Genomic DNA, 14,814 nt, shown 5'->3' on the forward strand with positions numbered 1-14,814 from the left:
TAGAAAGAGCACTGTCCCTTGACTTGTGCTTTCTGGCCAGCTGGGGCCTCACCCCATCATGCCCGCCCTGTGTGGGCCCGCGGAAAGGGACCACGTCCTACGACAGAAGTCTTTCCTCCAAGACTCAGTTCCCAGCTCTTGCCTCTCAGTAAGTCATCGCATAACCTGTTCCCTCCTGCCTGCTGAGTGCTCCTGGCTAACAGGGCATGTGGTTGTGACGTTCTCACAAACAGCCACTCAGGAGCGAAGCCCGGACAGTTGAGGAGGAGCATTGGCAATGTGCAGTGGCTGTTATTTTCTCTCTCAAAACCAAGGCAATCCATTAATTCTTCATCAAGAAATTCTTTTATAAGGGACACTGCCATAAAAGTTCTGAAAACGGCATTTGAAACAGCGTATTTCAACATTCTGATGTTGATCTGTTGGATTTACGCGTGCCTTCAAGTGTCAGTGTTCTAGTTTTCCGAGCACAGCAACCATTCTCCCTGCAGTTGCCCCCTATGTGAAACGTGGGTGACTCCTGCTTAATTCACATCTGTACAGTCACCCGTGTGTCCGACCTTGGGGGTTTGGTGCGGTGCATTGGGATGCATTCACTCAGCAAAGGTTATGTGTATGCACACAGTGGAATGCATTCTGTATAATCCAAACAATTTAATAAAAATGCAACTCGACTGGGAAAACTAGAGTCTGACTGCCCTTGCAGAGCACAGATAATGTTCCAGATTAAAGAGCTGAGGCTTTGTTCATTATAGTCAAATAACGTGTGTGAATTGCCATTTCCTTGCCGTTGGTTTATTTTAAGATAAGAGCATACCATTTTCCCATTATAATAATAGGCTGCATTTTCTTAAAATCATTTGATTATGATTGGTCCTGTCTATCCAGTTTGCAAATAAAAAGCTTTCATGGTGATAAACTAGCTGTTTTAAAACAGCCTTAATCTCTGGTTCTGCTTTTGAACTGCTGCAGGTCAGACTCTGCGAAAGGCTGAGAGAAGCCGGTCCTGCTCACGGGAGAAAAAGGAGGTAAATGTGTCACTGGTGAGGGCTGGTGGGAGGCAGCTATTGGAAGGGACCTGAAGGAGCAGGCTGGTACTTATCTTGGGTCTCCTCTCTGAATCCCAAGCTGGAGTCCCTGACTAAATGATAGTTGGCAACTAGGGTTATCAACCAGTGTCACTTACAGCATTGATTTCTTGCTGAATGTATCAGTTAGCTTTGTCTGTGTAACAAATCACCCTGAATTTTAGTGACTTAAAACAACCATGCATACAGTTCACAATTCTGTGGGTCAGCAGTTTGGGCTAGGCTTACCTGGGCAGGTCTGCTGACAGGCCGGGCTCTGCTGGCCGCCCTTGGGCTCTCGTAGGCATTTGTGGGTAATTGCTGTCACCTAGGGGCTGACTGAGCACCAGAATGCTTTAGCTCTCCCCCACTGTTCCCTCATCTTCCAGCAAACCACCCACCTGGAGGTTCAAGGCTTCAAAAGTTTGGGAGTGGAAGCTGCAGGACCTCCTGAGTCCTAGGCTCAGAACCAGCACGGTGTCACTTCTGCCTCTTCCTGTATTTCAAAGCAAGTCACAAGCTCAGCCCAGATCCAAGGAGTGGGGAAATAGGTCTCACTTCTTGATGGGTAATCTACAAAACATTGTGGCTGTTCTTGAAGCCTACCTACCACTCTGAACCCATCTGCTCTGTGCCAGGCTCCAGGGCTGGGTCTGAGGCGTGGGTGGGACCGTTCTTGATGTCAGGGCGTGCTCGGCGTGGTTGGAAGAGATGTGCAACAGATCATTGCAATGCAGTGTGAGAGAGTGCCAACACAGTGAGAGAAGGGCAAAAAAGGTAGAATTTCAATGCAGAAAAGGGGTCGCCTAATTCTGCCAGTGATTGCCAAGAAGGGCTGTGCAGAAAAGCTGATGTATAGGCTGCCTCCTGAATGAGTAGGAGTTTTTCAGGCCAAGTAATGGCGTGTCAAAGTCATAGAGACTGAGCAGGAAAGTTGTCAGACTGTTGAGCCTTAGGTGAGGAGCGGTGCAGGCGCTCACGGGCTACCGTAGGGAGGGCTCACACTCAGGGGAGTTGAAATTTGAGTCTTATGGGTGAAGGGCTTTGAAGGTATATATCTCATTGTAAATATCAGCCAATCCTGAGACTTATCAACACTTGTGCACTAACATTCTTGATTGTAAAAGGACACAATTCTGATGAGGAAAGGGGGTTTCTCAGGCTCGGCTGGACCCAGGGGCTCAAAAATGGCAAGACTTGGTCTTTTGCTTTCTGTGAGCTCTGAGGAGGCAGGCTGGGTTTGGACTGCAAAGGCCCCATTTACTTTGTTATGACTTTCATCCTCTCGCCTACTGTTTCTTTTCTCAGATGTAGCCAAAATAGCCAGTGTGGGTTTTCGTGTCCGATTAGCCTACCTGAAATGATGGCTGGAAGGTAGCTTGGGAAGTTTGATGCCGTTGGAAAGATCTAAATGTCAGCCCCAGTGGGTGGTCTAGGAGCTGAATAAGCTGGATTCCCCTACTCCTTTCTGGTACTGAAAATTTTCTGGAAGCAGGCACAGGTGTGCCTGTCTCCTACAAAGTCCCTGAGACCTGAGGGTGGGGGAGCCAGCATAGGAGTGAGCACAAGGCCTGCAGGCACCTGGTCTCCCTCTGTGAAGTGAGCAAGGGTGGGGACCAACCCCTCTATGACAGGATCCTTTAAACCTAACTGAGGTCTTAGGTTTCAGAACAACAGCATCCCATTTATCCACATTAAGAAGGTAGCTGGGAAACCATGGAGCAGGCTAGCAGGTTTAACTGGTAGAAATACTCTTTCCCTGCTCCTTTTCTCTCCTTGGCAACTGGACTCCCCTAATTGCCACTTTCCTGGCTACTCTCATCAGGTGAGTTGCCGAAGCGCATTTCAGATCACACTCCTGAAAAGTGCTTGAAGTGAGAGAAAGCCGAGAATGGGGTTGTTTATCACAATATCCAACTTTAATCCTGAAAGATATGTAAGATGGTTTCAGGCGCTCTGGAGAAGAGGGTGCTGACTCTCTAAAAGGGCTTTTGCTTGGTTAGAAAAACAAGAGAAAGCAATTGGTAACAAACTTCGAGGATGTTCCTCCTGATGTGTTGTAACATGCCGTTTCCATCCACCTCCTCTTTCTGCATTCTCTCCCCCTCAGTTTGTGAAAGCTGCATTTCCTGATGCCTGGCGCCTTACCCAGGATGCCAGGTACTGATCAAGCTAGGTCCCCGTGAAACGCAAGAAAAAGACAGGTAGAACGAGTGGATGGGGGCAGGCCGTGCCTTGGGCTGTGGGGCTACACGGGCCAGCTCACGCCTTCTCTGGTGAGCGTACAGTTTCCACCCTGGATGGGGGTTGGGCACGTCTCTGAGTGGTCGTGGGCCGCACGGCAAAGGGAGGATGGGCAGCTATTCTCAGTGAACTCGCCAGGCCCAATTCAGCCCAAAGATGTGTTTTATTTGGCCCATACTCTATTATAATTTTTTAGAATAAGGTATCCCATTTTATTTTATTTTATTTTATTTTTATATATTTATTTTCAGAGAGAGGGGAAGGAAGGGAGAAAGAGAGAGAGAGAAACATCGATGTGTGAGAGATACATCGATCGGTTGCTTCTCACATGCCCCTAACTGGGGACCTGATCCACAACCCAGGCACAGGCCTTAACTGGGAATCAAATGGGCAACCTTTTGGTTCACAGGCTGGTGCTCAACCCACACCAGCCAGGGCTACATTTAAAAATTGGAGATTTCCCCTGGCTGGCGTAGCTCAGTGGATTGAGTGAGGGCTGTGAACCAAAGTGTCACCAGTTTGACTCCCAGTCAGGGCACATGACTGGGTTGCAGACCAGGTCCCCAGTGGGGGCCACATGAGGGGCAACCACACATTGATACTTTTCTCCCTCCCTTCCCTTATCTCTAAAAATAAAATAAATGAAATCTTTAAATAGCCTGTTATCCAGGCCTCTTTCCAAACCAGTTAAGTCAGAATCTCTGGCAGTGTGACCCAGGCATCAGAGTTTTTTAATTCCCCCGAGTGGACGCAGTGTGCAGCCACGGACGAGAAGCTGTGGCTTACAGGTGGTGACTAACCCCTGCTCTCAGCCAGGGACTTCCTGGTGCCCCACGTGCCTGCCCGGCTGGAGGACTCCTGTCCTCACGTCCTCTGAGCCCTCTCGCAGGCACAGACAGGCATAAGCAAAGGAAAGAATGACGAACAGTGTAGAGGAGACCCAGACAAAGCCCTCGGGGGTGCCAGCAGAGGCCACAAAGACTTCCTGGAGAGTCATCCCGGATGGGGGCTTTGAACAGCTTATAATCATTTCTAAAAAATGTATCTTTGATGGTTGGCTTCAAGTTGGTAGATACTTTCCATGTAGCTGGTAAAAATATTCTCAGCCTCATCTCAAACAAGTATTTATGGTTCCTGCCTGTGGAGATTATATAGTTTTTGGCCCTTAGTCATGAATTATTAATGATTTTGAAATTGTGGTCATTGTAGTTTACTCAAAAATCGTTAGTAAGTAAATTTATCAGACAGTGTTTTAAAAAAAGGGAAACCACAGAGGAGAAAGAAATCTTTATTCATCACCCCCTGCCCACTGTTCGCACTGGTGCCCAGCGCCACTGTGGGGCTCAGGCTGTGGCGCTGGCAGCGAGTCCTCCCACTGCACGGAGGCCCGCAGGCCCACCACATGCTTCTGCAGCAAACCCTGGTCATGTGACTGTGGACAAGTCTCCTGATGCCCTCATCTCATTTGGTAATACCCGCTTTGACGTCTTGGTTTGCGGAGCAAAGGCAGCAGTGTTCTGAAGCACCCAGCGTGATGCCTGACCCACAGTGAGCATGCCATAAATGCTGGTTGTTATGTAATTTTAGTCATTCCTTGGAGTGTCTGCTGTTTAACATGGAGTACGCCCTCAGACGGAGGAGGCAGCACAGCTGCACTTCTTACTGAGGGGGCTCTCTTGCTCCAGCTGGATTTCAGGCTGATCCCGGCTGTCCAGGCGCCTAGCCATGTGCTCCAGGCAAGCAGGCCTCAGGCCGGCCAGCTGCGGGCCTCCACTGTAAATCTCTCTCAGAGCCCCCAGTGATAATGGACTGCCTTCTTTTAGAGCTGATTGGGGAAGGGAAAATGCTCTTGACAGCACACTCATCTACTGGGCTCGTTTTGTGAAGGGCTGCAGAAGGCATTTAACTCGACCACCTAGAAGAGATTGAGGGTTCCCTTCGCATGCACGCACAGCCACATGCGTGCACTCACATAAACACTTCCTGCTATTAAGCAGAGACTCGTTTCATCTTTGCTAGGCAAAGGAAGAGATTGGGGTCTCAGGGGAAGGCAGCAGAGCAGGGAGTCCAGGATCCAGGGCACCTCCAGGGATGGGGTCACCTGGACACACGTCCTCGGCCGTGTGCCAGCATCCACTCCCCTCTGGTCTCTGCACCATGTCACTGTCCTGGCGTGCCTCACTGCGAGTGGTTCCTTCACCCAGTTCAGAGGCCAGAGAGAGAGACAGTCTGATCAATCTGGCCAGTCGATACTAAAGGGCATTTAGAGGCTCCTGACATCAGTGCCCCTAGCTTTCCTCCCAATAGGCAACTGCTGTAACCAATTTCTGTGTCTTTCCGAAACCATTCCATGCAGAGCACATCTGTCTTTGTCTGCCCCTTCCCCTCCTTTCTAATGCAGCAACAGCACACGGCACGCATTGTTTTGTTCCTGGGTTTTGCGTTCACGTAGCAGCGTGTGTTGGAGGGCATTCCACAGCAGGGCATGCGCACTGGCTGCGTTTGTTCTTTCTCATGGCTGCGCAGCACTCTGTTGTGAATGCTCAGGAACATGGCCCTTTGTCCGAAACCTTGGGGGCCAAATGTGTTTCATTTATTTAGAAGTTATAAAGTGGTATCATCCCAGTGTGACCTGGGATAGCACTCTAATAGAGTACATTAATATATCTGTAGGAAAATATGAATATTTATACAAAGTGGGAGAAATAAAGACTATATATTTCATGTCAGTTCCGATCCAGTTTCATTGCTAAGTAATTGCATATAAAGGATTGCCCGTAAGTACATTGCTAGTCCCCAGCGGATGTCTGTCTAGGCTGCCATGGCCTAGGATGTAGAGACTCTCCCGGAGCAGACATCTCTGTGCACATGTGCAGGACCAGTCAAAGCTGAAGTCTTAAAAGCAGAATTGATGGATCAAAGGCCATGTGCTTTTTTAATATTGATGCTTCTACTTTGTCTCCTAGTAGTGCACGAGAGGGGCAGAGCTTTTTGCCCCCAGCCACCTTGTAGAATGCTGGCCAGATTCAAGTGTGGCTGCCTTTGGCTGAGGTGCACACACCAGAGCCACTCGTTGGGTAACCTGTCGTTCCCTCGTCCACTCTTCTGAGCAGGGAGTGGCAGCAGGGCACTGTCCCGAGAAGGGCAGGGGGCACGTCCGGCACCCTGGTTTCTGAAAGCCGTCTCTCTTGGGCCCTTGGCTCTGAGCACTTGGCTAACTGTAAGGGCCGAGCATGGCAGCAGCAAACCCTTCCCTTTCCTTACTGCAGCTCTCAGTGTCCTTGTAACTTCAGCCTTCTGGGAAATCAGGAGCTGCCCCTTTCATATTTAAAGATGTTTAGAAATTTTTTTAAAAAGGGAGAGAATGGGGGGCTTAATGTAAATTGGTTGTGCTATGTTACAAGAGCCTGCCTGATATGAGGGCTGACACTCCACACCTGTGCTTTTCCTGGAGTGAAGCCTTTTAGTTCACATTTCTGGGCAGAGAAGAATTAAATCCATTTTACATCCAACTGCCAAATGCATTCCTGGTTGTAAAGTTCTTGTCTTTCTGCTTCTCGAGGTCTTGGTCTCTGTAGCTTTGAGAACTTGGGGCGTGGGGGCCCTGGTAGCATTGACGACCGATTGCTGTGGGGCGGATAAGGCACAGGGCAGGGTTAGAAGCTGTGTTACAAAGTAGTTGAGCCTGTGAACTCTGGAACCAAACAGCCTGGGTTCTTCCACTAGTGTCATTACTCAGGAGAGTTACCTTTTCTGTCTGAGACTCGTCTTCCTTTTGTAAAGAGCAGCGATGATATGGAAACTGCGTCACGGGCTTGTGGTAAGGACTCTGCTAGCTGATATGCATGCAGTGCTTAGGGCAGCAATGGCACATACTAGGTGCTCAATAAATGTTGAATATTGTAATTTAGAACTAGCAAGTTTGTTATAGCCTGTTTGAAGAGCTAATCTCTTTGGATTCAGAAGTGAATGAGAAGTATTACTAAGAAAAAGCAGGATGTGAACTGGGCTGGTGTCCTGCTTTTCAGTGCGATGAAGCAGCATGTAAGCCCTCCCATCAGAATGGCTTGCCCCTGAGTCACCAGCCTACTCCGAGACCCCTGCAGTCAGGCTGGGAGCTGCAGGAAACGTGTGTAGACACGTGCCCGTAACCGGAGCTGAACAACAGCAAGGCCAAGACTCGAGCCACAAAAACCAAAGAGAGTCAATTTCTGATAAAATGTCAGGAAGGAGACAGACATGTCTGAAACCTCTCCTGGTATCAAGTTTAGCTTCCAGCACAAGATTAAACTCTACGAAGAAACCCATCAGAGAGCTGCAGTTTGGGACCAGAAAGAGATAATTTTGACAGCTTTTCCTTCCCCAGTCTGTTTTCGCTCAGCAACGTGCCCATCAACCCAGCATCATCCAAGTTTCCTAATCTGCAAATCTCAGGTACGCAGCTGCATTGCACGTGTCTCCCTCTACCTTCCACCCCTAAAGTCACTTCACAGAATACAGACAATCACTGGAAAAGAGAAGGATGTTATCTAAGAAGTGGAGGTTTCTCCAAATCACTCCTGAAAGTTGTGTCTCCTGGCTGAAAACGGGCCCATGAGAGCGGTCCCTCAGTCCGGGGACACCTCTGCTGGTGCCGGGCCGGGCGGTGAGCGTGTCAGGCCTGCTGACCGTGGGCACACTCCTGCTCCCCTCTCTGGGCCTCCGTTACTTCTGTGGTCCCCATGTCTGACAAGAGAATGGCTCTGTGACTTCAGTTTCATTAGGATCCAGAAGCCGTGTCTTTCAGACTGTTCAAGTGTGACAAAAGCTGTCCTCAAACCAGCTGCATCAAAAATGGAAATTTCTTGCCTCATCTGGCTGAAAAGTTCAGGGGTGGCCCACAGCAGGCATGGCAGGATCCAGGTACTCTGACTTAGTACCCTCTACTCCATCTTCTGCGACAGACCCCTCTCCAGCAGGCTGGGCTTTCTTGGTGGAAGCCGGCCGCCAGTAGCTCCAGGCTTGCTGCACAGAGGCCCGGTAGCAAATGGGGAGACAGCACAGGTTCTGGAGCCAGATGGCCTGGGGCTGAATCCTGGCTCATCCATTACCCAAGTACTTAACTGCTTCTGAGCCTCAGTTTCTGCATCTGTGGAATGGGGGTGATAATGGCACCTACCTCATTGGGTCCTCAGGGGTGCCCTGAACAGTGTCCGATGTGTAGTCAGCCCCGAAGAGGTGATAGGTACTGCTTCCTTGTCTTCTCCTTCCTGTCATTACAGTCCTCTCAGCAGCTCCAGCAAAGCTGAGTGGCTCCTGGACCGCAGGGTCAGCTGGGTGTCCAGATTGAGATTCACCCGCCCTGGAGACAAGGCTGGGTGGGGTGAACCCTGAGTTAATGACATGGTAAGGAAGAGGTTTTCTCCCAAAGGACCACCAGGATCCTCTTACCAGAAGAAGGGGGAAAGGACCATGGGCAGACAAAAATAGCAGCTACCCACCACCCTGCCCCTTTGTAGTGGGAGTGGTAAAACTGACAGGCAGCCCAGTTGTTAAAATGTGCTTCACCATCCATCCTCATAAGACCTTGTAAGGTAAGTATTATCATCCTCATCTTGCAGGTGAGGAAACCTTGGCTCAGCTGTGAGGCCACCTGCCCCAGCTAACACAGCAGGTGTGGGCTGCTGAGCCAAAACTCTGAGTCTGTGCATCGGTGCCAAGTGGCGAGCAGTGGGATTGCTTTGGGAGGCAGCTGGGGGACCTTAGGTGCGTGCTAACCGTTCCCAGGCTCAGTTTTTTTTACCTGTAAGATGAGTGTCATCGGTCTTCCCTCCCCAGGTGTCTGAGGACTTACTGAAGTTGGGAAGACAGATATGTGACGCTCGGTACTGCTTGGGACTCGGTGGGGTCATACAGGCCACTTTCCCTCTTCTACTGGTTCAGGGCTTGCTGGGTCCCCCCATATTCCTGGAGCTACAGGACTGGGCAGGTGCCTGGGAGGCAGGGGCAACAGCTGCCGGATAAATGATAGCCTCAGTTTCCTCACCAGAGAAGCTAAGACAGTTCGATAGTCACCTGTGCCTGCTAAATGCAATCGGTGCTGGCTGGGTTCTGATCAGGAGCCACTGAAAAGACTATGGTCCCCTCCCTACCCCCATTATGTAATTTAGAAAAATAAAACTGTGAAGCGAGTGTAAGGAACTGCAGTAAGTTCTGAAGTTATTTTCCCAGGATGACTAGTTTGATGCCTTAAAAAAAAAGGAAATCTAAACTCTTTCAAAAAATATTCTTTGGGCCACTTGTGCTCTGTTGACACCCTGGGAGAAGGCTTCGCACTTGGGAGCTAGGATGGCAAGACCAGTCGAGGGCAGGGAAGGGGCCCAGGTCACATGGCCTGGGTGGGCTGCATCCTGGCTCTACCACTTAATAGCTCTGTGGTCTTGGCAAGTTACAAAACCTCTGTGTCTCCATTTTGTCTGCACAATGGAGCTGAAAATCTAGTACATCTTTACAGGGTTGTTGAGATAAGTAAAGAGTGATACATATGAAGTATGAGAACTGTAACTGTAGGTGCTGTTTAAGTGCATGCCATTCTTGTACAGCAAGAGCTGCCCCTGGGCCTGTCCACTCCATGGTCCCTTGGCCGAGGTAGCTGGGGGAGGCGCCCCACTCAGTGGAGCCCACCTCCGACATTTCCATTTCTTTCTGATTTCCGAACTAATGCGTGCAGACTGGAGAGAGTTGGAAAATACAGGAAGGTCAAAAACTAGTCGTTATCCTACCACCTCCTCGACAATCACTGTCACTTGTTTTCATATTTTCTTCTTGCTTTTTTTTTTTAATGCAACTACATGTATTTCAGAATTAGGACTCACAGAATAAGCACTTTTTTTGTCTTTTTGTTTTTTCCTTAAACATATCTGTGAGATTTATCCACATTTTTAAAAAAGATTTTATTTATTTATTTTCAGAGAGGGAAGGGAGAGAGATAGAGATAGAGAGAGAGAGAGAGAGAGAGAGAGAGAGAGAGAGAGAGAAACATCAATGTGCGGTTGCTGGGGGTTATGGCCTGCAACCCAGGCGTGTACCCTGGCTGGGAATCGAACCTGGGACACTTTGGTTCCCAGCCCGCGCTCAATCCACTGAGCTACGCCAGCCAGAGCTATCCACATTTTAAAATGTATCATTAGTTTACTGTTTATCACAGAGGTATAGACCTTCAATTAATATTTATATTAGAAAAATTAAATTATGAAACAGTTTGCATTCATTGTCATTTTAAAAAATTTCTAGTTTGTGTGTTAAATACAAATTTCCCTTCAAATTTACCCCAGTCTCAATCTCATTCCTCTCCCTGGAAATAACCAATTATCAATTGGATGTTCATCTTTCTAGACATTTTTAAAAAACAATATCTTATTGATTATGCTATTACAGTTTTCCTGATTTTTCTTCCTTTGCCACCCTCCACCAAGCACCCCCCACACCCTCAGGCAACACCCTCAACATTGTTCATATCTATGGATCATGTGTATAAGTTCTTTGGCTACTCCATTTCTTATGCTGTACTGTATATCCCCATGGCTATTCTGTAACTACCTATTTGTACTTCTTTTAAAAAATATTTATTTTTACAGAGAGGAGAAAGAAAAGGGAGAGAAACATCAATGTGTGGTTGTCTCTTGTGTGCCCTCTACCGGGGACCTAGCCTGCAGCCCAGGCGTGTACCCTGACTGAGAATTGAACTGGTGACCCTTTGGTTCACAGGTCAGCACTCAATCCACTGAGCTACACCAGCCAGGGCCCTATCTGTATTTCTTAATATCCTTACCCCTTCACCCATTTCCCTGCATCCCTTTCCCATCTGGCAACCATCAAAATGCTCTCCGTATCTGTGATCCTGTCTTTGTCTTTCTTGTTTGCTTAGTTTATTTTTTTAGATTCAGTTGTTGATAGATATGTATTTTTGCCATTTTATGTTCCTAGTTTTGATCTTCTTTTTCTTAAATAAGTCCTTTTAACATTTCATGTGATAATGGTTTGGTGATGATGAACTCCATTTGTTTTTTCTTGTCTGGAAAGCTCTTTATTTGCCCTTTGATTAGAAATGATAGCTTTGCTCAGTAGAGCAATCTTGGCTGTAGGTCCCTGCTTTTCATGACTTTGAATATTTCTTGCCAATCCCTTCTAGCCTGCAAAGTTTCCTTTGAGAAATCAACTGACAGTGTCATGAGAACTTCCTTGTAGGTAACTAACTGCCTTTCTCTTGGTGCTTTTAAGATTCTCTCCTTATCTTTAACCTTTGGCATTTTAATTATGATGTGTCTGGGAGTGGGCCTCTTTGCATCCATCTTTTTTGGGACTGTCTGTGCTTCCTGGACTTGCATGTTTATTTCCTTCACCAAATTAGGGAAGTTTTCTTTCATTATTTTTAAAAATAGGTTTCCAGTTTCTTTCATTATTTTTTTCAAATAGATTTCCAATTGCTTGCTCTTTCTCTTCTCATTCTGGCCCCTCTATGATGTGAATGTTGGACATCTTGAAGTTGTCCCAGAGGCTGCTTTTCCTCATACTTTTGGACTCTTTTTCTTCTTGTTATTCTGATTGGCTGTTTTGTGGTTCCTTATGTTCCAAATAATTTATTTGATTCTCTGCTTCATCCACTCTACTGTAGTTTCCCTGTAAATTGTTCTTTATTTCAATTAGTGTATCCTTCATTTCTGACTGGGTCTTTTTAATGCTGTTGAGGTCCATACTAACTTTCTTGGGCATCTTAATAAGCAGTGTTTTGAACTCTGCCTCTGATAGATTGCTTATCTCCATTTTGTTTAGTTCTTTTTCTGGAGTTTTGATCTGTTCTTTAATTTGGGCCATGTTTCTTTGTCTCTTCTTTCTGGCAGGCTCCCTGTGTTTGTTTCTATGTATTAGGTAGAGCTGCTTTGACTTCCTGTCTTGGTAGTGTGGCCTAATGTAGTAGGTGTCCTGTAGGGTCCAGTGGCACAGCCTCCCCATCACCCAAGATGGGTACTTGAGGTTCACCCTTTGTGTGGGCTGAGTACACCGTCTCTTGTAGTTGAGCCTTGGTTGCTGTTGGCAGATTTATGGGAGGCATTCACCCAGGCCAGTAGCTACATGGATTGGCTGTGACCTCTTGCCACCAACCGCCATCCTCCGTGGAGGAACAGCATGTAGGGGCAGGGTGGTGGTGCTCTGACAAGGTCTGTAGCTGTCCATTGGGTGTGCTGGTCCTGGGTTTTCCCAGGTGGTGCAGGCCAAGATGAGCCCCCACCTGTATTTTGCCCAGGACTATTCTGCTTGAGCTATAAAGCAATCTGAGATGGCTGCTACTTGTACTGGGCTTGGGGATTCTCATGTGGAGCCAAGCTGTGAATCTAGGCTGACTGCTGCTAGTGCTGGGCCTGGGGCTCACTGAGGCCAGCTGTCACTTGTTTGAGAGGACTTAGGAAGTTGTGAAACATTAGCCAAGACCAGCCATTCATATGGAAAAAGCAGCTTGGGTGGGCCCATCAGTTGGGTTGGGTGGAGTCTCTGGGGATCTCCAAGGTAGGTCAAAGAGTGTTAGCCAAGGCAGTGGAGTCTCAGATATGGCACTAGCTTGCCAGCTCCTGGGGGGAGGGTTTAGAAAAGGAACAATGGCCTCTGCTCACCCCAATGTCAGCCACTTCAGCTTCTCCCAGTATGCCACTGATGCCTTTCAAGCTGCTACCTTGGTGCTAGAGTTCAGAGGGAGTAAGTCTGTGTAGTGAATCTGTGTGTGGGTTCTTTAAGAGGAACTGCTTGAGGCTCCAGCAGTTTCTTCCACTGACTCAATCCCTGTTGGTTTTGCAGCCAGAAGTTGTGGGGACTACCCTGGGCTGCAGGGCCTGGTGTGGGTCTGGGATTCCTTGCTCTTGAGATAACCACCCCCTGAATTTTTATCTACCACACGTGGATGTGGGACCAGCCTGTTCCATATCTGTGTCCCTCCTATCAGTCTGGATGGACGTGGTTTCTTTAATTCTGTAGTTGTTCAGCTTCCATTCAACTCAATTTCTGACAGTTCTGAGTGATGGTGGTTCTATATTTTAGTTGTAATTTTGATGTGGTTGTGTGAAGAGGTGAGCCATGTCTGCCTACGCCACCATCTTCATCAGCAGTTCCTACCTTTTTCTATTTGTACAGGTCTGTTCATTGTTTCAATTGGGAGTGCATTTGGCTGCAAATAACAGAAAATCCAACTAATAATGGCCTAAACCAGGGATGAACAAGCTTTTCCTGTAGAGGGACAGATAATACACATTTTAGGCTCTGTGAGCCATACTGCCTCTGTCAGAACTACTCAACTCTGCTGCTGTAGCATGAAAGCAGACATAGTCAACACTGAAATGAATGATTGTAGCTCTGTTCCAATAAAATTTTATTTGCAAATATAGGCAGTGGGCTGTAATTTCCTGACCTTTAGCTTAACAATGGGGATTTGTTTTGATGAGGACTCAAATGTTGGAAAAATTTTAGTTTCAAGTAATAGCTAATAAGCATAGTAATCAATGTATGTAAAAAGCTGTTGTTTCAGGAGCTGAAGGTATGACCCAGTCTGACTCCAGGAGACCACAAGCAGTTCCACCTTTGTGCCCCAGGAGGTCTCAAGCAATCAAGATGGTGTCTGAGCCATTATCCTCCAGAGTGAGCTGACCATCACCTAGGACACAGCTAAAGACCACTGCCCAGGGCAGGAATGCTGCAGCTTTCCTTTTAAATCCAATAACTTTTTCCTGAATTCCAACCCCCTTACCTGCCCTTTGTCCCTCTTATAAAAAGGGCCATTTTTAAATGGAATTTAAGACAGTCTGTTAGGGTACAAACCCACTGTCTTCTCAGATTGCCGGCCGTCTGAGTAAAGCACCCGTAAAGATTCAATCCCTGTCTCTGCTTATTGGGTCCGGTAGGTGACAGGCAGCTTGAACACCGGCTTTTCTGGTTTCAGTTTGTCTCATGTGGTGAGAACTCCGAAAATAGCTTCAGAAGAAAAACTTAGTAATTTATACTCCTACCAAAAATATTTGAGAATGCCTGACTCTGTAAAGCCTGGATATTAATAGGCTTTTATATTTTTGCCAGTACTCTTTGTTCTTATTCCTGCATTTTGGGTAAATGCATCTGCCTAACCTTCCAGCTTACCAATTTTCTCTATATCTGCATCTATTCTGTTCTTCAGTGTTTTTGATTTTTCTATTCCAATGATTAAATCTTTTATTTATGATTTCCAATGAATTCTTTCCTATCGTGGGCTATTCTTGTTTGAAGCAGTCAGTGTCCTCTCTTATCTTTCTGAGAATATCAGGCATACTTTAAATGTCTCTGTTTGCACTGTTATCTGTTTCTTTGTTTGTTAGTTCTTCTGTTTACTGAGTTGGCCCCTCTCTTTCATGGTGTGAATTTCCTAGAATGCTTGGTGATTTGTGAATGCTCTTCTATGTCCTGTGAGCTCATGTTTTCTTCTCTGTCAGTGCTGGTTCTTTTCACT

General features: G+C 47.2%; 1 protein-coding gene across 1 annotated transcript in view; it reads left to right on the forward strand.

Annotated features, from left to right (window-relative positions):
* Window positions 1-14,814, forward strand: part of KATNIP (katanin interacting protein) — a 190,991-nt gene that overhangs the window by 17,716 nt on the left and 158,461 nt on the right. Inside the window, exon 2 of the mRNA XM_036021187.1 lies at window positions 973-1,028. Within this exon, the coding sequence (XP_035877080.1) occupies window positions 973-1,028 (56 nt within the window). The remainder of the gene's footprint in view (window positions 1-972; window positions 1,029-14,814) is intronic.

This window comes from Phyllostomus discolor, chromosome 3, assembly GCF_004126475.2.
Source record: "Phyllostomus discolor isolate MPI-MPIP mPhyDis1 chromosome 3, mPhyDis1.pri.v3, whole genome shotgun sequence".
NCBI lineage: Eukaryota > Metazoa > Chordata > Mammalia > Chiroptera > Phyllostomidae > Phyllostomus > Phyllostomus discolor.